The sequence below is a fragment of the Neodothiora populina genome, assembly GCF_041146345.1.
Source record: "Neodothiora populina strain CPC 39397 chromosome Unknown canker_contig_14, whole genome shotgun sequence".
Taxonomy (NCBI): domain Eukaryota; kingdom Fungi; phylum Ascomycota; class Dothideomycetes; order Dothideales; family Dothioraceae; genus Neodothiora; species Neodothiora populina.
Genome location: NW_027191408.1, coordinates 1,037,523 through 1,062,017, shown reverse-complemented (window position 1 = coordinate 1,062,017; position 24,495 = coordinate 1,037,523). Strand labels below are relative to the sequence as shown.

Genomic DNA, 24,495 nt, shown 5'->3' with positions numbered 1-24,495 from the left:
GTCAATCTCACCAGTATCTGTGTGTATGTCTCTACGAGGATATCGTGCGCTGACGATATTGACACGGGTAGATGAACGGGAGTCATTGGTCGTGACATGTTGTATGATCATGAGATACAATAAAAGTAGATGAAACAGACAAGAGACGGGCGGGGGTATCTATCCATGAGAAAAAGCCGGAGCGAAGAAAGAGAAAAGGTATTTCCAACTGGACTGATGACCAAAGACAATCGAGGAAGAAGAAGTGACCAGAAATGCAAAAAGAAAAGAAAAAAAGCATCAGGCCGTCGCTTCCCTCCCCCTCCAGTAATCCCATAACCCTCTGCTCTTGAGCTCCGATGGGTCACCCTCACGGGGAAGCTTGCGCCTCTGGGCGTCGACGTAGCTTAGGGGGTTGTTTTCGCTTGGTCGGACTGGGACTCGAGGCGTCTGGAGAGGTGTCGTCTGTGGTGCCACCGTTGCTGCTCCATGATCCGCTGGAGGATCCACTGCCGCTCGAGTAAGGACTTTCAACTTTCGAGGAGACTTTTTTCTTTTCTTCTTCGGGTCTTGTGTCCCGTCCTGCTCTTGTGTTTGTGACGGCTCGAGGTTCTCGCGACTGTGATTGTGGTTTTCCATTGTTGGAGATGTTGGAGAGGCCGGAGTGCACAGAGTCTCTCCTGACAGGTTTGTCGCGGACGAGCTGGTATCGCTGTGTGCCGCCGACGACTCGGTTGACTCTGTCGAGTCGCGGCGGCGGCGGGAGTGGTTGCTGTTGCTGTCGGCGTCCGTTGACGAGCGGCTGTGGCTTCGACTGTGCAGAAAGACGGGCTTGTGGTCTGAGGGATGGGTTGGAAAGGTGATTGCCGGGGCGGATTCGGTTGCCTTTGTCCTGCGTGACAGAAAGCGCTTGGGCGGGCTGAGGTGGGGTTCGAGGCCTGGGAGATGGAATCAACCGACCTTGAATCGTCATTATCGGGATGGAAGAAGGGACAAGGTGGAGAGATGGGAATGAAAGTCAGGTTTTACCTTTGCCTTTGATCGAGGTTGTGGTGGTGGCAGCGGCAGCGGTGGCAGTAGCAGGAGCAGGCGCAGGCGCAGGCGCAGGCGCAGGCGCAGCGACAGAGGCGGCTGTGACCATGTTGCAGCGTTGGCCTGGCGAGTGGTCATGGTAGTCGCACCGATTGCCCTCGGTGGGGTCGTCGAACAGCACACCGCCAGCGCCGGCCTTGATGGCATTGACCAGGTCGACGGCGAAATCGGCATTGTCCTCGAAACACAGGCGGTAGCTCTCGGCGTCCTTTTCCGTGTCGGGATCCATCATCTGGCGGGCTGCGATGCGGGCCATGAGCTTGCGGAAGGGCGAGGCGGCAGGGGCGCGACGGTAGATGTCGTTGATCTCTTCGGCGTCGGGGACGAGCTGGGCCTCTTGGAGTCCCTGACGGTAGCGGTCGATGGCTTCGTTCTTGAGCGGCAGATGGAACTTGTCGCAGAGCATGTACAGCTTGTGGCATGCGACGGAATAGTCGTATTTCTTGTCGTCGGTCAGCCCCGTCATGTCGTCGAGGCGCCCCTGGTACAGCCATTTGACCAGCAACTCGAAGCCGGCAGGATCCTCGTCGGGCAAGTCGAGCTGTCGATGTTGCTGGGCCTCGTCATGCATGAATTCGGCATCGAAGTAGGGAGAATGGTAGCAGAGGAGGTTGCGATGGATGGACCATTGTCGGCGCTGGGGACCGATGAAGAAGTCTATCGTCGGACCGCAGACGAGCCTTTTTGGGAGGTGAGTTTTCATGTTTGCTTTCTTGCAAGAGAGGAGTCAAGACATACTCGGCAAAGGAGCGCGCTGGAGTGTCGGCGATGCTGGTAGTCGTGGCCATGCGCAAGAGGACAGGCACGCTGTCCGCGTAGGCAAAGTCGCGTTCGAATACTGGAGGCAGGCGACGGCATGTGTTGTTGCTGTACGAGTAGCCCATGCGACCTGACCTGATATATACGCTATGTATCTATAACGTCATGGACGGCAATGACAACAATGGAACAACAATAACAACAAACACGAGGAATGCACTTGTGGCTCAGCTAGGGACTACAAAGGTATGCACTAGCCAGGTAGCTCAGGTACCTAGGACAGGCAAAGGAGGAGCAAGGGCGCAACGGCTGCTGCAGCGCATGGCATTCCAGAAGAAAAGTCGAGTGTTTCTCGGTCTCTGATCTTAAGCACTCGACGAGGACGAGAGCCAGGAAATGCAGAGGAAATATAGAGGAAATAGATTGCATTACGGAGTACTCGCACAAGAGATAATCAGAGTGATCCGGCTGGGGAAAAGAGGGAAAGAGCCCCGTGCCCGACAGTCAAACCTGTTCGGGTAATGTTTCTCGTCGATCCCGCGAGAGCCTCAGACGCGAACACGTCGAAAAGTCTTGGCGCTGCTCTGGGTAACTGTCAAATGTCACGCTTCACTTTCGCTATATCGATATTCTTGCACGACTCTTGCTGTACTCGACGACTTGTGGAAACAGATCTAGACAAAAATGACAGCGGCAGATGAGTGACCACAACCAGTTCCCAGACAGCGTCGATCCCGCCGAATTATACACTGCACCACCCTCCTCTTTCTCCGACGACACAGACGCCTTCCACCAACAGGAAGCAGAGACCGCAGCACACAAGAAGCGCCACTTGCATCTTCGTTGTGTAGCTGTATAGCAGAGAACTGATGCCAAGCACAGTCCTGCCTTCCAGCCAACCCGTCAGGAAACAAGAAGACGAATCCATGATGCCAGTGCCCTTCGTCTCCTCTCCTCCAGCCTACCCGCCCTCCTCTTCTGCACCTCACCCACACGACCGAGTCACCTCTCCCTTGCGCCAGATCGCTCCCAATGCCGCTCCCCACGCCAGCGCCTTCCTCGAGCTCTCGGACGCGCACGATTCTGACGACGAGGCCGAGCAGGCGATGAGAGAGCAGGAGCACTACGAGGCGCTCAAACAACCCACAACTCGGCAACCTCCTGCCCTGGGTCCATCCATCTTCGCTCAACCTCTGCCCACAACCGCTCTACCTCGTCAATCCTCTCCTTTTGCTGCTACTACTACAACAACAACAACAACAACAACAACCACCTCAAACGCCCCTCGAGTCACCGTCAGGACAAACTCCGGCAAGACATATCCCCTGACACATGCACAACCCACCGAGTCTCTCTCTTACGAGCAGACAATCGCCGCTCGTTCGACAGTCGTCGCCGGCAGAGCCCAGAGGAGCTACTACGGCATAGACATTCACAATCTGATCAACGAGGCCAGAGCAGAATCCCAGATTGACGCTGCCCAGAGACCCTCGAGACAGCAAGCAGCGTTACCCTCTGTCGAACTCCCTGCCCCTGGGCAACGGCAACGCAGGACGCTGATGTGGACGGAGAAGTACCGTGCCCGCAAGTTCACCGATCTGGTCGGAGACGACAGGACGCACAGGTCCGTCATGCATTGGCTCAAGCGCTGGGACGACATTGTCTTTCCCGGGTCCGCCAGACCAAAGTCGAAGAAGAACAAAGATCGTCAGGCTGCGGAAGAGCGTCCTCGCAGAAAGCTTCTTCTGCTGACCGGCCCTCCTGGTCTGGGCAAGACGACCCTGGCCCACGTCTGCGCTCGTCAGGCGGGCTACGAAGTCCAGGAAATCAACGCCAGTGACGAGCGCAGCAGCAACGTTGTCAGGGGTCGCATCAGAGACATGGCGGGTACAGAAAACGTCAAGAACGGCTTCGACTGCAAGTCGGCCACCGGAAATGTCACCAGAGCCGCCCGACCTGTCTGTGTCATTGTCGACGAGGTCGATGGCGTCGTGGGTGGAAGTTCTGGCGGTGGCGGCGGCGGCGGCGGCGGTGGTGAAGGCGGCTTCATCAAGGCACTTGTGGACCTTGTCCATCTCGACCAGCGCAACTGCTCCGACCTGCCTTCTCAGCAACAGACCAACAAGAAAACCAAAAAGGGAGATGATTTCCGCCTCCTGCGCCCGCTCATCCTGATCTGCAACGACGTCTACCATCCCGCGCTTCGCCCTCTCCGACAGAGTACAATCGCCGAGATCATACATGTGAGGAAGCCGGCCATCAGCAACGTCATCGCACGCATGCAGGCCATCTTCGACAAGGAGCGCATCCCTTTCGACACCGACGGTGTCCGCAGACTGTGTGAAGCCGCCTGGGGGATCACCAGCAGGAAAGAGGGCGGCGCCGGCAGCAGCAGCAGCACCAGCGAGGGAGACATCAGAGGCATCCTGGTAGTCGCCGAATGGGTCGCTGGCAAGTTGAAAGCCACCGCTGACCCCACAGCGAACTCGATGCAGCGCCTGACCCGTCGGTGGATCGAACAGACCGTCCTGGCAGACCTGGCCCACGGAGGCGGTTCCGCAAGAGGTCTCGGTCGCGGCGGTCCCAAGGAAGTCGTCGAACGTGTTTTCCAGCAAGGAGCAGGCTTCGCCAAAGCCGCCTTGACTGCGCCGAATCCCACCATTGCCGCTTCGATATCTGGCGTCAAGGGTGTTGCAGAAGCACAGAAACGCCAGACAATGGCCAGACTGGCAGGAATGATCAGCACATCAGAGTCCTCGGATCGCATCATGACGGATTGCTTCACGGCCTATCCCTCCCGACCCTTTCAAGATGACACGTTCTTGTCGAAACCCGGACAGGCTTACGAGTGGTTACACTTCGGCGACACATTGTCGTCGAGAGTCTTTGGAAACACAGAATGGGAACTGGCACCTTATCTCTCATCGCCCATTCTCGCCTTTCACAATCTCTTCGCCACGCCCACTCAGTCTCGTTTCGCCATGGGTGCAAGCTACAGCAAAGACGGCGAAGACGCAGACGAAGACTCGGAACCGCTGCCGTTTTCGGGACCACAAGCGTCATATCAAGCCCACGAGGCACAAAAGCAGACTACTGCGCTGCTCGAGTCTCTACGGTCAAGTCTGGCACTGCCATTGACTCGAATGTACCCCTCGCCCACCGACCTCGCCATCGAATTCATCCCATACCTGGCTCGACTGCTGTCCCCCAACATTTCTCCCGTCCTGGTCGGCGGCTCCGGGTCCGACAGAGCGACAGCCTCGGTGCGCAAAGCGAGCGAGAAAGCCCTCGTGTCACGCGCAGTCAACGCAATGCTGGCTTCAGGCGTGCGCTTCGAACGCTCCAGAGTCGGGTATGACGTTTCTTTGTCGTCGGCAGGCCCCGCTCAGCACGGCGGGTGGATTTACCGCATGGAGCCCGCCTTGGACGAAGCGACGTCGTATGGGACTCTTTTGTCGTCTTCGTCGACGTCCAGCAAGGAGACTGTGCGGTTCGCCGTGCGGCAGGTGCTCGAGCAGGAACTGAGCCGAGAAGAAAAGAGGATAGCAGAGGTGCAGAGGAAGAACCGAGGCGGGCTTTTCTCTCTCGGCGACGACGAGGATGGTGGTGATGGTTCCGAGACTCTGCCGATCCTCCCCGACTTGAACGACGGCACGAAGAAAGCAAAGAAACTCAAACGAGACTTCTTCGGCCGCGTCATCGCCGCTCCGACGATGTCAGTGGATCAGAATGAAGAGGACGCAGGAGCAGAAGGCACAGATCGGGAAAGCGGAGCTAGCAAGAAGAAGAAGACAAGAAAAAGACAAGAAGAAGAGGAGAACGGCAACGAGGGCAGGATATGGATCACGTTCCACGAAGGCTTCAGTAATGCCGTGCGCAAACCCGTCAGTCTTGCCGAGTTGATGAGGGGCTTTTCTTGTTCGTAGTGGATTTTCTTTTTCTTTCATGTCGAGGTCTGCGGAGTGGGGTGGGTTGGATGCAAGTAGGTCGTGTATATGGTTAGACATACAAAATGACGAAAACGCCACTAGATGCGCTTCTTCACGCTCCATCTCGATTACTCTAGCTTATCCAAGTCTAATCACATGTAGAAGATGATGCGACTATCATTACATTTCCCGTCTCTACGTTGCTGCTTGTGCTGCTCAGATTGAAATAATGGCCTCTTCTCTCTCTCATCTGCTCCTCTCCTCGCCGAGTCACTCTCTTTGCTGCCTCACTGACCCTCTGTCTTCCGTATCAAGACCTCGACTCACCGACTCTGTCCCTCGCGCGCTCAATCGTGCATCCATCATTCGAGGAAAGAACAACGTAAATCGTCCAAGAACGGTGCATCGGCGGAGACAACATCGAAATGGAGAATATTGTGTCGAGGTCCGAGTGAACAATATGATTGTCGGGGGTTAGATGGATGAATGGGGCATACAGATCAAGGCCGCGGAGTCGCGAAGTCGAGTCTGAGCAGTCGTGCCGTGTCGGCTCTCTCGTTTTTTTCGTCTTGAAAACATCCACCCAAATCTCTGATCGATGGTCGATCTTTGACCTCAGGCTGAGAAGAACAACAGCTGAGGGAAGCTGGGAGGTCCGTCGACGAGATTGAGCAAGTGCGACATTCATTCATCCATAGTCGTCGTCGTCGTCGTCGTCGTCGTCGTCGATCTCGCATTCTCAATGCTCTTCGTGGTCGATTCATGTCTTTGCTAGAGCACTTCGGAAAAAAAAACCCCTTCCTTCAGGCCACAGCGCGCCGACTCTTCCACACGGGCGAGGCATCCTGCCACAGCTTCGTCTTCTTCAGCAGCGTCACCTGTTGTTGTTGTTGTTGTTGTTGTTCGTTGTCCTCGACGCTCTGATCGTCTAGCATCATCTGCGCGACAGCCGGGTAGAACTCTGTCATCAGCGTCGAGATGGCGACGCGGAAGTAGCCCGGGTACGATGAGTCTTTCGTTTCTGCTGCTTCTGCTGATTCTGCATCGTCCTCGAAGTCCGTGTCGACGGCCCAGACCCACGGCTCCTTGTTGTTGTTGTTGTTGTTGTTGTCTTCTGCAGCAGGACGCAACAACGAGTCCATGGCTTCCCTGTCGACGGCGAGACAGAAACCCACATCGACGCCCGGCGGCACCATGTCGTTTTCTCCACAGTCGTCGTAGAAGCTTCGTACGCCTTTGTAGTCGACGCCGTCGAGCTCCGGGTCGTCGATCATGGGGATCATGAGTTTGTTGATCATGTCGTTGTCAGTCGCTGATGAAGAAAAAGAAGAGCAGTCCAGGACGGACTTTTCAACAATGTTGCTGAACTCGTCCGCCCATAGCTCCCATTGCTCTTCAGAGTCTTTCTCGCCGTACCCGCCTGTTCTGATCACCAGGAAGCCAAAGTCCGGCTGGTTGGCTGAGGTTATCACTTGTGTTAGGGTTGGGTTTGACGCCATTTTTATTTCCTTTGTTGTTGTGTTTTGATGGTTGAAGTGCAAGTGAGAAAGAAATGGGTCGGTCTTATTGTTGCGTTGCTATGACGGTTTCTTCTTTGCTTCGTCTAGTTAAGCTGACGTTGTGTACTTTTCGAGACGTTCTCCCCGCTTTGCCTTATTCAAAGGAAATTCGCCGATGGCATGTCAGGAACGGAGACAGAGAAAAGAGACAAAGATGCTGCATTACTGTCGCACACACCATCGACAAGTTGGATGCTTGACTGATTCTTGTTCTGTATCCCATCTTTCTCTGCCTTGCTCGACCCCTCCGCACTGCTGTCCGTATGGTCCGAGCTCGCCTTTATACTGCATCTTACAGTACCTTGAGCTACAGTACACATCTTACCTGCTCCATGGTTGCAACCAACATATGTAGCTCGACCAAGTCCCGTTGCTGTCAAACAGAAGGGAGATGACTCTAGTTTGTCCTCCTCGATCATGTCTTGAGTCCGCGTGGTTCGGAAGGCATAGCAACATATAAGTAGCTTATTGTTGTACTGCACTATAGTAAGAACGCTTCGTCGGCTCAACGGAGATGCCACACTACTGCAGCTGAGGCACTCAGGCCAGCATAATCTTCGTCACAGGCAGATGAAGCAGAAGATACTTGTACTCGTACAAGTCGGATGAAGTAAATGTACTGTAATGCGATTCGAGGTGATCTCCAATGAAGCAATATAAAAGCACTCTCACGCGTCGAGTCGAGATCCTTGGGTCCTGTGAGCTGGTACAGTACCTTGCTGCATGAAACATGGCTCGTACAGTCCGTACCGTATTCAGTGACTTGGACGGAACCACTCCGCAATACTTGCTGTGACACTCGATATCCTGTCTCTTCTGCACGATACTCTCACACATCTATTGTTATCGTAATCCTCGTATAACTTCACAGACACTGGCGCATCCAGCCGAGCGCCCTCGAATCCTCGCGTCGACTTACTCGAGTCGAACATGCTGCCATCATCACCACAACCACTTAACCTTCATATAGTGCGACTTCGAAACACACCCAACACAATATAGAGGCGCACGACGCAGAAACGTCTCGGACGTCGTCAATCTTGTCTTTCTTTCCTTCTGTCAACATCTATACATAGCCTTCTCATCGTTGCGCGCCGCCGCAAACAAAGTACGAACAATGTCTCATCTCAAAGCTTATCTGCCCAATATAGCGGCGGCGGAGGCCCGTATACCACACCACCTGCTCGTACGACGACGACCGAGTCCACATTATTGTCTGATCAATCCCCACACCGCCGCCACAGCCCCAAAGCATCGAAGACTGTCCAGCCACTCTGTTGTGCGGACCAATGCCGACTTCACTCATGCCGTCATTGGAGGTGGTGCGGTCGGATTGGCCATTGCGCGCAGACTGCAGATGCACAATGGTGGTGATGGTGCCAGCACTGTTCTCATTGAGAAACATGGTGCTGTGGGCACTGAGACGAGTTCGAGGAATTCAGAGGTATCTTCTTGATATTGCACTTGTCTAGCTGTCACCCGTGAGGCAGTCTTTCAATGCATCCATCGATTGTCATGCTCTCCATGTGCAACATTACACATAAAGACAAAAGCCACTTCGCGCCTCTCAATGAAGTGACTGAATAACTAACAGCAAAGCAGGTCATCCATGCGGGTCTCTACTACGGGCCCGACTCACTAAAGACAAAACTATGTCTCAGAGGCAAAGAAATGATGTACGACTTCTGCAAAGCCCACAACGTGCCACACATGAATTGTGGGAAATGGATAGTGGGGCAAGACCAAGCGCAACTCGACGCTCTGCAGAAAGTCTACGACTTTGCCAAAACAATGGATATCCCCATCCAGTGGCTGACCAAGGGAGAAGCCCGCCGCAGAGAGCCCGACGTGCGATGTGAAGCCGGCGTCCTCGAGAGCCCCTCGACAGGCATCGTCGACAGCCATGCGTACATGCAGGCCCTACACGGCCTGTTCGAGGAAGCAGGCGGCGACACCGCGCTCGCGAGTCCCGTGACGCGAATCGACCCCCCAACCCCAGCCTCCCCCCACTGGAAAATCTACACCTCGCCACCGGACCAAACGACCCCAGAAGACTCAAGCTACATCACAGCCTCAACACTAATCAACAGCGCGGGGCTATACGCAGTCGCCGTCAACAACATGATCATGCCCCCGCACCGTCACCGAACAGCCTACTACGCCAAAGGCTCCTACTTCTCCTACTCCAAGTCCCACCCCAAACCCTCGACCCTCATCTACCCGGCCCCCGTCCCCGGCCACGGCGGTCTAGGAACCCATCTCACCCTCGACATGGCGGGCCGCGTGCGCTTCGGCCCAGACGTCGAATGGGTCGACTCACCGACGGACCTGGCGCCCTCTCCGAACCCCGCGCGCTTCGAAGCCGCACTCGCCGAGATAAGAACCTACCTCCCAGACGTCGACACGACGGCCGTGGCGGCGGATTACGCCGGCATCAGGCCCAAACTGGGCAGGTTGGGCGCCGTGTCTGCCGGCAAGGGCTTCCAGGACTTTTACGTTGTGCAGGAAAAGGGGTTCGAGGGGTTTGTTAATCTGTTGGGTATTGAGAGTCCGGGGCTGACGAGTAGTTTGGCTATTGCTGAGGAGGTTTATGGGCTTTTGCATCGGTGATCTTTTTTCGAGGTTTCTCTCTCTCTCTCTTTATGGATTCGTGTTGTAGCAATCGTTTTGGTGGCGGTGGTGGTGTAGCAGGTCTAACAGTAGGCCTTCTTGAGTACAGTGGAGTCGAGGAATCGATTGTTCAGACGGCGAAGGCGATGAAGTGGCCAGACGACAGATAAGACAAAGCGACAGGATGACATGATTTGATCATTTCTCGAGAGACGACGACGACGAAGGACGCGGTCTGACGATCAAGCAGATAGTGGCGGGCGACGAAGTGGTTCAGAGCTCGACAAGAGATAGCGACAAGGAACAACGTGGCTTCGATGAACACTCGAGATTGTAGATGTGTCACTCGAGATTATAAATGTACATAAACATCACTCGACGTTACATACTGTACATAGATATGTATATAAGTAGATATATCTGTATATACAGACAGACACGTAAATCTATCTATATGCACGAGAACGATCAAGTAGAATATACACGAAGAAGGAAATGGCCATGCCAGACATGATGACCAACATAACCTTATCATGGGTCATGCATCTGTGAAAACACCGTCCGTGATTCTCCAAGCGCTCAGTCAGCATTCGCTTCCGAAGATACGAGAGAGAGTGGGAGCCTGAACTTGAGCAAGAAACGATGCATGTAGCGGGGATCGGAATATCATTGTTGTATTGGTATCGAAAAATCCATTGAATCTTCCAAACAGACGAGCGTCGACTTCATTTCACTCGCTCGTTGATAGAGAGAGAGGGAACGGCAAAGCGATAGGAGATAATCAAGAAGGCACGCCCTCATACTCCCACCCCCCGTCCCCCCTCCTCTTCCTCTTACGCGCCACACGCCGATTACCGGCACACTTGACAAAAACGATGACGATCGCGATGACGAAGATAATAACCGCCGCAACCGTAGGTACGACAACATGTTTCGTCGGATCCGACGCGTTCTGCTCGACATACGGACAAGTGGCATTGACCCCCGTGACCCAGCACCCGCGCTCATCGACGTCATTGAGATTGATCCAGAACAGGCGCGAGTCGTCGTCGGAGGTGTCGAGGTGCGCCGTGATGGCCTGGCGCAGGTACGAGTTCTCAAGCGGGGTGCGCGGGACCGAGAAGTCGTAGTCTGAGGACGAAGAGTCGTCGGGGGCCGTGTTCGAGCAGGCCGAGGGCATGGTGTCGTACCGCCCGCTTTGAGACGTGAAGGTCCAGTTGTAGGGCGAGTCGGCGATGCGGCACGCTCCGTAGTGGCTGTCTGAGCAGTCGGCGATTTGCCAGCGCCCTCCGTTGCTGAGGTTCAGTGCTGCGCAGTGGCTGTTGCTGTGGTCGGCGTCTGAGCCTAGGCTGTTCGAGTCGCGCGGTTCGTTGAGCGCCCAGGACCAGATCAGTTGGTTTAGATAGGCTGTCCATGGCGCGATGTCTGTGTCTGCGGTTGACGTTGTGGTTGATGTGAGTAAGGGCGAGATCCCGCATGAGGTTAGGTTCCCTGCTTGTAAAGACAGAGAGTATATGTCTTGCGGACTCGTGCCTGTGTTGTTTGTTATCGCCCATGATGAGTTGACCTCGGAAAGGCTGGTTATGTTGGATTTGAAGATGCACTCGGGTTCTGCAGCTAGATCTGTGGATGAATAAGTCGCGTTGATGTTGTTTGATAGATATCCGGCTGGAAAAATTGTGTCGGCATCTGCTGTGAAATTGTACCCAGCTATCTGAGCATCAATGGTTCCAAACCCTGCGAGAAGCCGCAATGCTCTCAGAAGCTCGACGAAGCTCTCGCTGGGCCACCCGTCGTTGGTCGAAAGAATGCCGTCGGGGCGAGCTTTCATGTCATAGTACTGTGTCAGCGGACGCCACTCGAAAGGCACTGTGAACCATGACGAGTTGAGGTTCGCTCGCTGAGTCTGAAGTGCTGCAGGAGTGTAGATGTAGGCAGAAAGGCTCGAGTTGAGCAGCTCGCTGACATAGTCGCCAGCTTGCGGTAATGAAGTGCCTTGTGGAGTAGGAGAGTCACCATCAGATGCACCTGCTACATGTAAATTGTAGATGAGGTACTTCAAGGTGGCATTGAGGCTATTCTCCGTAGCCTTGAGATGGCCAGCTACAACTTCATGCAGGGCCTCGAGACCGAAAGTCGCGTCGCAGACATAGGGACCTACTTGATACAGGTTTCCGGCACTATTGGAGAGCGGAGTCGGCACGCCGGACACAATGTCGCTACCTACAGATGTCGCAAACGTATTCGTTGAGCCAGTTGCCTGAGTTTCAATTTGTGTCGCACTAGCATCACTGGCCGTGGCCGTAGAGCTCGCTTCTGCCTGTCGCGCTTCAAAGCCACCTGTCGTCGTAGGTGGCTCATGCGACCTTGCACTCAAAGCAAGAGATACTCGATCATCGTTAGTCGAGATTGCGAAGCTTGCCAGAGTCAAGCTAGCTGGCGCGCTCGTCGTTGCTTGCACTTCAGCTGTAGAGCTCAGGTCTGTTGTCTGTATTTCGAGCTCTGCCGGACACAAACTCCATGTCGATCTACTGGTGTCCCAGTACAAGTCTATGACAAATCTATGGAATCCAATGGCGAGCAAGTTTGACAGGCATTTTTCTGCGCGCGTGGCTTCGAAGCGGTTGTCCGAGAAGCATGCAGCACTCAATTCTACACCTGGGTTGGTCACAAAGTTGATGGGCACTCTTAGACCGACATCTCGCTGCGACTAAAACGATGGTCAGATTCGGATTGTGAGAACCCATATTGCTGCCTCGTTCCTTCCATCCTACATACTAGTTGCGCACTCGACAGGCGGCCTATCACGGTGGCGGAAGTGTCCGGATTGTACCTAGACATTCCTTCGGCTCCTCGAACTGGGTCATGTGGCCATGCGATAGATTGTCGGAATATATTATTCCTTGTCTTGTGGTTTGTTGGAATCGCTCTCTGGCGAACAGGTTTCTGATGATGTTGTTATCCACCCACCGCAGTGTGGCACATAGAATCAGTAAGCTGTATCGGGGTCCTGCGCTGTCCGACCAATCGGCAAGCCATCCGAGGCACAACGTCGCGGACGATCGACATTGCAGGCAGATCACTGCCTACCTAGTTTTGACCGTATGTCGCGCCGCTCTTGTGTCCGTAGCTAGACGAACACACAATAACACTTCGGTCAAATTGGGTTGGACAGGACGCTAGTTAACCAAATTCAAAGCAGCAGTACAGTCGTCAGGGTCGCTTCTGCTCACCTCATTCAAGCTAGCCAAGGAAAGTGCAAGGGCTGGCGGAAACTTGCATGCTCTGCGCCGCAATGTAAAAAATGCACCTGGAGGAACAAGCAAGCCCCGGTTACGCCTGCCGCTGTGGCCAGCGAAAGGAGGCATGAGTATGCAAAGGCGTTTCGAGGATTCGGAGCTCCTCCTTTTCTGCGTCCTGCAATGCCGTTGACCAGGCCTGAGCCCGACCTGTTGGTTTAAACGTCAACCCTAGAAGCGATTGACTTTGATCTCGAAGAGTACTGCTCCCTATCCCACTGTCACAAGTCACGGACCATTTCTTTTATGCTGAACATTAGCGCGATGCACAAGTGAACCTCCACGGAGAATTGATGTGCGTGAAAGTCCACGGGCTAGCATCCATTAGACGCCACCTACTGTAAGTCGATTCTCGTCTATAGAAAGCCTATCAAAGGGCCCGCCCTCGGGCACTGTCTCTTGGGCCCCATCGCCGAACCAGATATGGCCGCTTTCTCTCCGCGTCTGTCAATCAAATGCTCAGGCCAGTAGTGTCACCTTCCCCTGCCACGTTCTGAGCATCACAGTGCGTGCTCAAGTGCACTTGCGTCTTGCAGGATTGAGCCCCTGGCGGTGGCGGACACTCCCGCCGGCGAGCCATCGCGTGTCCTTGACCGGTCAAGTACTTGCCTTACTCACGCAGTCTGAATCGCGGACTTTTAGCAGTCCTATTGCCGAGCCGCTCCATCAATGTACAGAGTTGCGGTTGATGTACAGTACTTGTACAGTGGGAATAACACATGGATGATCTTGCGAGAAGTCGCCGAGACGCGTATCCTTTGGGAAACGCGCATGGGATCGGCTTTCCCGAACTTCATGTACAGTCCAATCGCGTGTCTGATGTCTCCACAAGTACGAAAGATGATACAAGTGACAGCGATCTACATTGAGGTAAGCTGAGCGACGGGGGACGGGGAGGGAATTACGAGATTCAGTCAGAACCTCAAGGGTCATTACGGCCGTGGAGGGCGTAGGGTCACTGCACTTCGCGCCTGTTCAAACTAGGAGCCAACCCCCTGCCCTGCATTTTTGTTCTGACTCTCTACCTTTGACCTTTTGCCATGATTCTCATAGAAGAGAGAAACTTTACGCTGAAAGGAACAACCTTCCCTCCTATGCTTGGGCCTGTAGAACTCACCCCCTTTTGTTCCTGCATGCTTTTTTCCACCATTATCCTTCTACGACGCGAGCGGGAAAACGGCATTGGACGCTCGGCAGCTTTGAATGTACAGTTTTCCCTGTTCAATCTGCCAACGACTGCAATCTGCCAACTGTCCTGCGTTTTCGCAACAGTCACCTGCCCTTCCCTGCAAGGTACATCCGTCAAGTGACGATGAAGTCCCCTCAAGTGGCGAACGTCGATGTTACAGCGTAAGTCGTAATCTTACTTTTCACTACTCAGCTGCGCACACAGAAAAGAAGATACCAAGCGTGGAAAATCAATGAAGTCTATGAAATTGTGAACGCCAGGAAGCTACAAAACGTCCGCTGTTCAGGTCCCACAGCCGTTGTGTTGTTCGCTCATATGGTTTGGGATGTTATGAACGATGGTGTAATCTGGCCGTCCAACAGTCATCAACATCATAACATTAAAAACATCACAAACATCAAACATCAACAAGAAACATGTAAACAGTTCCTGTCAACAGTAAACAGTACAACAAACTCGGAACGGGCAAGGGAAACGGGTGGATGGAAGTTGTAGAAGAGTGGAGAAGTGGTGGCGAAACACGAACGGTAGACAGCAGATATGTGTAGGATCTTCATTATGAGGTGTATGTGACGAGACTCGAAAGCTCGATTTGTCCTTGTATCTTTGTCTATCTCTCTCGTACGTACGATCCCAAGTCACATGGGAGGCGAGAATGAGCGACGGTTGTCCAAATGTGGAGTCCAAGTGAGAGCCAAAGGGGAATGATCGGGCATCCAAGTAATGCCCAACATGTGGACAACTAGACCTGGTAGTTCGTCGAGTGTGCGAGCATGGAAGACAGTCATTTTGCCAAGTCCATCAGTATCTTCAACATATTTGAGGGCAAGTCACAAAGTCACAAACAACAATAAAAATGGAAGATGGTTTGAAGTATAGAAGTGATAATATTGTATTGTAAAAAGTGTGAAAATTGGGTATTGTAACGATAGAAGACCCCCTCCCAAAAACCAAGGAAAGAAGATGGATATACCACAGTCAAATCATTCCACCTTTCGTGCCAAAGTGTACTTGTACAATGCACATGACCGCCAAATGGCAGTCTATGTTTCCTACGCAGCTGAGCGCGGTCAAGTGAAATTATTAGAATATAAAGAAAGAGAAAATAGTCCCAGCCCATTACGCCTCATGCATCATACATATCATGTTCCTGTCGTTGTTGAATCGATAGCCTGTATCTACCGTGACACGATCGTTGAGAGACTCATCTTCTCCTTGGGAGAGTCGTTCTCCTGTTGAGGAGAGTCATGTAGCTCAGGGTCGAGGGGTGCCGCTGAGGGCATGCTTGGAATCTGAATCGAGGGCTGTGCCCCTGCCATCGAGTGTGCGTACATGTGTTGCTGAGGGGCAAGCTGTTGGTGGACAAAGGGAAGAGCGGATGGCTGAGCATATTGCATCTGAGGATAGTCTTGGGGCTGACGGTACATCATAGCCGCTTGAGAGTGATAACCCTGAGCCATCATGTGAGATCGCTTGGAACCGTCATCGGACTGGCTCATGCGCATGGGAATGTAGTTCTCGTGCTGGTGGTGGACTACTGATCCGGGGACGGCAAGGCGTTGGTTTGCGGTCATGTAGGAGCTGGATGGACGACGGTCGTCAGCGCCGAAGCGAACATCCTGTGCAAGTGGAGGAAGCTCAACGGGTGAAGTGCCATGATGAGGAGAGCGAGTGGAATAAGAGGAGTGGTCAGAAACCAGAGAGGGAGCGACGTCTGAATAGGCGCCAGGTGATGGGAGGGGACTCTCGAAAGAAGCATTGCGCAGGGTACGACCAATTTGAGGGACGCCAAGGGTGTGCGCGTACTGAGGATATTGGTTTTGAGGCTGATACTGAGCCATGTGTGCTTGCTGCTGGTAGATTGCAGGGAGCGCATGCTGGTCAAAGTACTGCGGTCGCTGGAGACTCGCGCTGTTGTAGTAGGAAGCAGCATCGGGAAGGCCCTGTTGAGACATGGGCTGGCCCTGGGGCATCTGCTGTGTCGATCTGGTCTCCATCTCTGCGCGTCTCTGGGCATTGCGTCTGCGGCGGTTCATGCCGCCGTTCCACCAGTTCTTGACGGCATTATCACTGCGACCACGGAGGCGGCGGGCGATCTCAGCCCATCGCTTACCCATCTCAGCGACCATCTGCTCGATCAGCTCACCCTCCTCGGGTGTGATGGGGTCGTGGTTGAGGTTAGGCTTGAGGTTCTGGTGGTAACGCTCTCGGCACTGCTTGGGGGAACGAGTGCCCATCATGCTAGAGATGCGCACCCAGTTGTGGGCGCCCTGTGAGTGGACGAGACTCATGAGGATGTGGTCCTCCTGTTGAGACCAAGGGCCTCTCTTGTGTGCGGGCATTTTTGCAAGAAAGTGTGGTTGATGAAGAATAAGAGAGGATGAGGCTGTAGAGCGTTAGAAAAGACGGTTTTGGCACTTCGATGGGCGGATGGAGACAAGATTATAATCGATGACAGAAAATAAGTCGGAAGTGGGCAGCGGGCAGCAGCAAGGGCATTTCAAAGACCATGTGACGTGGTGAATGGCTTCAGATGGTTGGTGCGAACTTACCGAGCGGGTATGCAAAGCTTGAGAGAGGAAAAGGACTATATGTTTCTACTGTGTAAGAGGATCTAGGAAGATAGAGAGGAAAAGAGAGTTGTAGTAAGACAGCGGAGACAGGCAAACGAGGTCGTTTTTGAACCGATGCACAACTGGTTTGGATGTTGTACGACAGTTGTTGCGAGGAGATCGTTGTATTTGTATCAGACTCGATCTCGAAACGGGGGTCAAGAAGTATTTCCCAATCCGTCACGAGCAGTTACACTCCAATGCGCTTAAACAGCCGGAGGGGTAGTCTTTTTCTCAGAAGAGATAGTGGGATGAGGGGCAACGGCGTTCTGGCTTTAGACGTTAGCTCTTACGAAAGAAGATGGCGCCCGTTGAGCAAAAGCAGGAGACAGTCAATTGCGCAACGGTCCGAAAGAGTCGTAGACCCAGGCTCACTTGTTCCAGAGGGCAAGAGGGCAGAGAGAGTTGAAGGAAGAACTAGGACTAGCAAGACTGGCCGATGACACCCACTCGCCCTTGGCAGATAAAAACTAATGTGAAGTGTCAGAGCTTATCCAGATCTTCGGATACGTGATGCACGGCAGGGGTATCAAAGACGGTATGGCGCGTGGTGGGACCTTGCCCCCCTCCCTCTCCCCTTCTTGCCAGCATTCGGAAACATGCGGCGACAGGCGGTGGCCCCTTACCTCTTCCTGTCAAAGTGTATCCTTTTTTTTACCAAGGACCACACGCCAAAACGCATCGCGCGGCGCCTTACCCATACTAAATCTGCCCATAGTCCTGCCATACTTTCAGTCTACTGCAGGTCATACGCCGTTGCGCTCCCCTCCCTGTGGCCGTTGCAAGCAGCGGGGCCCGATCCGAGCCTGGAAGGAAAGCGCGTCATTTCTCACGCCGTTCGACAGTTTTTGGGAGACGTTGGCAATTATGTGAAACCGCAAATAGTGCCAACAATAGTTATGCCCTTTTATGATTATCACCATGGTATCGGAACAGGTGAGTGCTGCTTATGGCCTGGCAACCAGAGCTTATGCCATTCGTCGCATTTTCTGCACAAAAGTCCGTCGTACGAGTACGAATGCGCCGAGCGTAGATATGACGAGCGCTACTGAAGCATGCGCTGATACGCGATTCGAAGGGCTGGCGGCATGCATGAGAGGGGAGTGGAGATCTGCGCCCCGGACTTGGTGTAGCCCCCCTGTCCGGCTATGTCGCGCAATCAAGATCGGACGCGGACGCTCGACCACGCCAGATTTGCTCGCATCCTCGGTGTGGCCCGCAATAACCTTGTTTACGGAGCCAGAAAATGGTCTGCCCCTTGCATCGTGACCGTTCCTCCCTGTCAACTGTTATGCCTCCCTGTTATTTCGCTTACCCGTACCGTTCACAACTGCTCTGCATGTCGACATGTTTTGTTTAATCTTACATTGATATAAGCTCTACCTGCTGCTGGACTTCATTTTACTGTCCCTCGATCTTGTCTGTGTGAATGCCATGTTGTTCAACTTACACTTTCCTCAGAGCCGCCATGCAGCCGCCTGTCGACCATCACGCATCGTAATGATTTTCTTGGTAAAGCTCCGTACCAGTGGCACAGTCGCTCGCGTTAGCCTGCGCCATGGCGTGAGAAGGGGCATTTCCGCTTCGGTCGACCATCTCCTAAACCCCATCTTAGTTTTAGTGACGGCGAAGCAGGGAGAAACTCGCTGTGAAGTCCTCAGACTTGTCTATCCTGTGCCCTACTTCGGACCATCGATTGTCTTATCCGTCAAACCGGTAGAACGCTAGGAATAACTGTACTTTACGGAGTACAGTACGCTATGCTACTTGCTTGATCTCGCCTGCAGCTTGCGGGCAATCCAGACCTTCTCGCCGTGGATCCGGTTATAGTTGATCAATCATGGTCTTCACCAATTTGTAATACTACCTTGCCTAGCGCCTTAGTCCTCAACTCCACTATTCCTCTTCCAGCCTTACCCTTTGGTTATTGCCCTTTGCGGTTAATCAATCGCTACATCTGTCTCTACTCAATATGAATCAAGATCGGTTTATGACAAGTATCGCGATCGCCTGCACAAATGCATATCTTTTCATTATCCCCAGGGCCCACGCTACGGGCACACCGAGACACAGCATCTAGTCCATGTCAATCAGTATCAATTATTCGTAATGCTCGTCTACTGTACAGAGAACGACAGGGTCATCTTATCTGGCTCAGAGAGCACGCCGCAGCTTGATCATCATGACTGTCCACTGTCATCATCATCGTCCCCTTGCTCGGCTCTTATCCTCTTGCGCAGGATTTAGTTCTTGCTTCCGTAGCTCGACTTTGACGCGATAATAGTTTAGTTACAGCGCATCCCATAGCTTCCCTGTGTCTCTCTGCCCATCCAATCTACTTGTCTCCGGACGCTGCCAATGCGCAATGCGTATAGTTATCGACGCGTCTCAATGACAAAAAGCCAGGATGGACCTGGGATCGCCGTTACATATGAGTCCTGGCTAAACCTATCTGCGGTCCCGACTAAGCTTGCATGCTGCAAGACCACGACAGTGCATGGCTGGCATGGTCAGCTAGACCTGAACAAGCAAAACTTAGCGACTATCTCATGCAGCAATTCTCAAATCATCCAGCAACTTTTGAAACAGATATTACATGACCAGAAGCAGATCAAGAACGATCGGAGTAGAGTGACAAGCCCACATGATTCAAAGTAATCGACTACTAAGGGCAAGATGAATAACACATACTGTCCCATGGTCGAATGTCTACATTGGGTGGATCGCGAAGCAGTTTCGTAACGTCGCGGCCCGCTGCCATTGAGCCTTGTGATTGCTCCAGAATGTCTCACTTGGCATTGGCTATCATTGGCTCATAGACTCGGTTGCGATTGCAGGCTGCCCGTGGGTTTCTCGGTCAATATTAACTTGTGTCACCATCGCACCACCGCACCATGCTATGATCGATGAGGTGCAAAGCTCTCGACAAGTATGCGCTTCAGATCGAGCGAACGACTGCTCGTAATGTGATGCGCGTCTTGCTTCCTGACGACTACTTTCGACACTAGTGGGGAACTCATAGTGCTATTCAGGCGCTGGTGGCGCAGTAAGCTCGTCAAATGCCTGAAAGCAGGTTTCTTTTAACCATAGTGAGGACGCCTGCGCCCGGGTGCTGTCAGGGCATATATTAAATGTGGATTCAGATTTGCACTGCATCCGACCATCATGCAATGATCATCAGGCTCCAAATATTAGCTGCTCGGTCTTGCTGTAGCCATCACGAATGCCGACCGTCTAGCGAGCCACTTGCTTCCATAAGGTAAGTTGCAGGAGTATGGTCAATTTGGAAAGTCGTCACTTTTGATCCTTTGTACCTGTAGTGAAGAACCCGACCTGTACCTCACTCGCTAGTACCCCACCTAACATCCACCTTTATCTTTATACGTACGAGTAATGGCTTTACAGCATACAAAGAACAATGCCTTAGTATATGTTACCCACTCTTGTTATATCCCTACATATTTGCCTAGGTGGCTTGATCATCCTCTGCAGTCTCTGGAGAACAAGTGTGTGGTAGACAGGCCAAGTTGTAAAGAAAGACCCAACCAGAAGGTACAATATCGGGTGTGGCGCATGCGGTGTGCCCGGCACGAGCCCATAAGGAAGACTGCATTTTTTGACAGCTGCATGTATGCGTCTGCTGAACGAGCAAGCCTTCACACTTTCTTTGGTCTTTCTTTCGCCTCCTAGCTTATCTTTGAACATTGTATTATAATCCAGGAAATGTCATGAAAAGGGTGGATATATGATCGACAGATTAGCGTTAGGGTTCACCAATCGCGTCCCGATTCTGCTCGTCAAATGACAGAATGTCTAAGCCAAAAGGTACCTCACCCTACCCTACGAAGTACCAAATCTGACAGGGCCGATCTACATGACATGACTTTTACAAGCATCGTGAGCCATCCCGGTTGGCTTACTGCTTCCTTGACATCCGAAAGGCGGAAGATTAAGTACTCGTACCTTGTATTGAAGTCATCATTCAGATAGATACCTCACTGAGCATCCCTCGTCAATCTACGCCAAGAGGTGCCGCGACAGGTACCATCATGATGTACCTGTTCGCTTAAGGTGGTATTTGTATTTTACATGCTTAATCGCTAACACGGCCTCAACCCCAGCCATACATCTATGTTTCACTGTACTAAGGATGTGTATATTAGTTTCTCGTCTCTCCAACAGATTTCTATCGAAATGCGCATCAGGTGACAAGATCACAAAAGGCGCAGTGACTTTGCTGCACGTGCAATAATACCAGGACTATAATGATGCCTGTCACAGCACTAGATTTCTCCGTCTTGAAGTCTATGTGACATGGTCGTCTATCCTATACAATATCCTGAAATCAGACAAAACTCCGACCCGGAGCGGAATCTTATTGAGATACTCTACCGTTGTGGAGTAGATGGCAACTACTCGGCAAGGGTCTCAGCAATGAACCCTCGTCCATGCGCGGTTGTAAAGTGGTATAGAGTAAAGCAAGTGTACCAAAGCTTCAAGGTATTCCATTCGTATTTACTCATACCGTGCTCTAATCTGATACACACATGATAGACGAAGGGCACGATATACCGACTATGAGCCGACAGCATGGTAACTCGATACATTACGCTTCGATAGAATGGCTTTAGTTCTCATCCATCCTGCCATCCATATTCCTAGCGTCAGTGTTGGCAGGATTTTTACAGCAATTCTTCGTCCATCTGTATGCTATCAATAGAAAGGTCGAATTACCAACCTCAGAAACACATGTCTTACTGTTCATCGAATCATGAGGGTTCAATATTGAAAAGCCGTTGGAGTTTAGGCTTATTCCACACCGGCCCGTCCGAGAACGTCAACCATTATCCGCTATAGAAAGATAGCGCGACCATTGTTTGAGAGTCGAATGTCTTCAACTCCGTCTCAATAATTTCAGGGCAGAAGCTTGGTGCTGTCAGATGGGGAAACCCTCTTCATTGCGGTTGTGGCGGACGTCAAACCAGACTATCGCTATGTCCTATCCAAGATTTGCCAAACTCTGCACTCTAACCACTGCTCTCGATCATTGAATCGATCTATATTTGTATGACTACCAGGATGTCGCTCGTTCCATCGTCACGAGTGAGATTGATCTGCTAAGTGCTGTTACGATTCTTTTGCACATGACACTTACACTACAGATTGAAGCATTTCCTATCTTTGTTCACTGAAGGATCGACCACATGATGCTACCGTTGTCTCACTATACTTGAAAGGAAGATCTTCGTGCTTGACTGAGCCCTAGTCGAGACATGTTCCGATACTCTAAGAGTATCCACGCCCTTGATGTCTCAGGGACTGCTCACAATGGTCTCTGGTTCGGCAATGCTCCGAGGGATACCCTGAGAGTGTAATGGAATGGTATGTTCCTATTGGCTGAGTAGCCTGTCGATACCTAAATTTCTTCGAGTCGGGCGGCCTAACGGATCAGTGACCATATGCTGTTCTTAGTCTGGCATATGGTGTTTCGTGCTTAAAGGCGTTGCGATATAGGTCTGTTACGATAGACGGGTTGCAAACGGATTCTCGATCGATCTCGAGCGTTGTCTCCGTTCCCTCTGACCTCGAACAGTCATGACCGTTTGAAGATGCTTCTTGTTAAGCTTAATACTGTAAACAGCCTGAGCACTCGCTGGATGGTTAGATGTAGCAATGCCACACAAGCTTTGCTTCGCTCCAATCTACGGGATACGGCATTTGTCCTGATGACATTGATCAGGGGGCAAAGCAGGTCCGCGGCTACGACTCTCTGCTCGCGCCCGGAATTGATGGCCGTGCAATTGTCGCGATGTCATACCAAAGTGCTTTTCCCTATTTTCGCCGCACCCTTCTTTGATGAACGTCTTCCGATGGTCAAGCATCACGTCGCAGCTGGCTCGCCGTTGAGGTCCGGACATAGGTCGATGACGCTTTTTTATGCCCAGAGGAGTAAAGAATGGCGAGTAAGACCTGCGGAACTCTTCCGGTCACGGCTCGCCTTACTATTGTTGTAAAGCCGGAAAACCCCCTGAGGATTTGTCTGCGGATGTACCAGTAATTGTTCGGAAGGCATACCATTATCCAATCTCTAACTTTTATAGCGTACGGACGTAAGCTCGCTTTTCTATGTGTTGGAATCAAGCGGCCTCGTCTCGATGACTATGGATTTTGAAGACTTCGTCAACCAGGATGCTCTATTGGGTGCGATTTCAATGTGTCTCAATGTCTCGTCGATGTTTGGTTGTCGCAAAACAAGATTCAAGCCTTAGAGAGTGATGTCAGAAAGTCATGTGTCTCTGAATATCCTTGGTGATGATTCACCACTGGATCGGAGGAAGTCGAATGCTTGCTGCAGCATTGCGTACGGCCCTGTTTAGCCATCGGTCCTCGTGAATCACCAAGCATTGTCCAACATAGTACAGCTTGGCCAGGAGTCTCGACCATACCAGTCTACAAAAATTGATTCACATATTCAGCCTCATCAAGTTGAGCCAATCTCTTGATCGATCAAAACGCCTGAAACGATTTGGAATCGTCGTCAACGGCAGCAGTGTCTGTGCCTCCTTGGTGGTGTTCAAACGTGCTCGTTGCAGCCTAATCTGAAAAAGACGGAGATTTTCTCCGCTTGTCAGATTCTCCGTTGTTCACAGTAACAGTCGACCGTTTGCTGTGGGTAAAGGTAAGACGTCGTTAGACCGCATACTATGGGGAAATGTCTTTGTATGGAGGGCGACCCTGTCCGCATCTTCGATGTAGTGGCCCACATCTGCGTCTGACCAGACCGCGAACATCGTTTGGTGAGTTAGTGAGGTAGATTAAGTTGGGTATCTGAGACGTCTGCATGTCAAGCGTTGGTGATGTGGTGATTTGTGCGACGATATTCTGGTCTGTGGCCTCGTCTCGGGTCACAAACTTGTGTTCGTCGAAAGTCTCTGCCAAACAAGTAGTCTTCCTATCCACTTCTCACTCAATCTAACACTTCCTTGTCAAATCTCATCCAGCCAAAAGTAATGCTCAACGCAATCTCCCGGTGGAACTCAAGCTCGTCCTTGATACGTATATACAGATTCAGAAAGGCGAAACAATTGGATCCAGGCCTTCGGAGGCGTAATGGTTTATTGAGCACCTTGACGGCGACCCTGTCCAGTCTTCATTCTGCACACTGGATCCATGTCGATTCGGGTCATGATTCAAGAACGCAGGAGCCGCTGACACTTCGACCGTCAATCTTTTATCGCTCTCAGTATCCTTGGATCGTAGTTTGTCAGGCTCTATTCGTGGTTCCCAGGTATCCCAAGCATCCCGCTACCATTTCGATCAATGTACCTTCCCGCTCTCTTTCTATGTGTATCTTTCTCCTCTGCACTTTCGTGATTGCTGTTCTTTTCTGACACATTTGGCTTCCCGCTTTCTTTATTTCTCCATAGTTGAGTCCTGTTCCCCTTGCTATCCGGCTGCATTTCATCC

At 52.2% G+C, this 24,495-nt stretch overlaps 5 protein-coding genes across 8 annotated transcripts; 2 read left to right on the top strand and 3 right to left on the bottom strand.

Annotated features, from left to right (window-relative positions):
* Nucleotides 1–279: 279 nt before the first annotated feature.
* On the bottom strand, nucleotides 280–1,955 carry AAFC00_002288 (uncharacterized protein; the record flags this gene model as incomplete). 2 transcript variants are annotated; one of them, XM_069341584.1, is made up of 3 exons in its annotated part: nucleotides 280–917; nucleotides 1,009–1,751; nucleotides 1,810–1,955. In XM_069341584.1, the coding sequence occupies 3 exons, from the start codon at nucleotides 1,953–1,955 to the stop codon at nucleotides 280–282; spliced, it is 1,527 nt and encodes a 508-aa protein (XP_069201673.1). The 2 variants fall into 2 exon arrangements, with proteins under 2 accessions (XP_069201673.1, XP_069201672.1); XM_069347998.1 differs by having other exon boundaries at nucleotides 350–939.
* Nucleotides 1,956–2,699: 744 nt separating this feature from the next.
* Nucleotides 2,700–5,756, top strand: AAFC00_002287 (uncharacterized protein; the record flags this gene model as incomplete). 2 transcript variants are annotated; one of them, XM_069341582.1, is made up of 1 exon in its annotated part: nucleotides 2,700–5,756. In XM_069341582.1, one exon carries the CDS (start codon nucleotides 2,700–2,702, stop codon nucleotides 5,754–5,756), a length of 3,057 nt encoding a protein of 1,018 aa, XP_069201670.1. The 2 variants fall into 2 exon arrangements, with proteins under 2 accessions (XP_069201670.1, XP_069201671.1); XM_069341583.1 differs by having other exon boundaries at nucleotides 2,760–5,756.
* Nucleotides 5,757–8,435: 2,679 nt separating this feature from the next.
* AAFC00_002286 (uncharacterized protein) lies at nucleotides 8,436–9,928 on the top strand (the record flags this gene model as incomplete). Its single annotated transcript, XM_069341581.1, has 2 exons — nucleotides 8,436–8,762; nucleotides 8,921–9,928. 2 exons carry the CDS (start codon nucleotides 8,436–8,438, stop codon nucleotides 9,926–9,928), a joined length of 1,335 nt encoding a protein of 444 aa, XP_069201669.1.
* A 781-nt stretch (nucleotides 9,929–10,709) lies between these two features.
* Nucleotides 10,710–12,769, bottom strand: AAFC00_002285 (uncharacterized protein; the record flags this gene model as incomplete). The annotated part of the gene is made up of 2 exons (XM_069341580.1): nucleotides 10,710–12,638; nucleotides 12,707–12,769. 2 exons carry the CDS (start codon nucleotides 12,767–12,769, stop codon nucleotides 10,710–10,712), a joined length of 1,992 nt encoding a protein of 663 aa, XP_069201668.1.
* Nucleotides 12,770–15,594: 2,825 nt separating this feature from the next.
* On the bottom strand, nucleotides 15,595–16,758 carry AAFC00_002284 (uncharacterized protein; the record flags this gene model as incomplete). Of its 2 annotated transcripts, XM_069341579.1 has the most annotated exons (2): nucleotides 15,595–15,997; nucleotides 16,223–16,758. In XM_069341579.1, the coding sequence occupies 2 exons, from the start codon at nucleotides 16,756–16,758 to the stop codon at nucleotides 15,595–15,597; spliced, it is 939 nt and encodes a 312-aa protein (XP_069201667.1). The 2 variants fall into 2 exon arrangements, with proteins under 2 accessions (XP_069201667.1, XP_069201666.1); XM_069341578.1 differs by having other exon boundaries at nucleotides 15,595–16,758.
* Nucleotides 16,759–24,495: the final 7,737 nt, after the last annotated feature.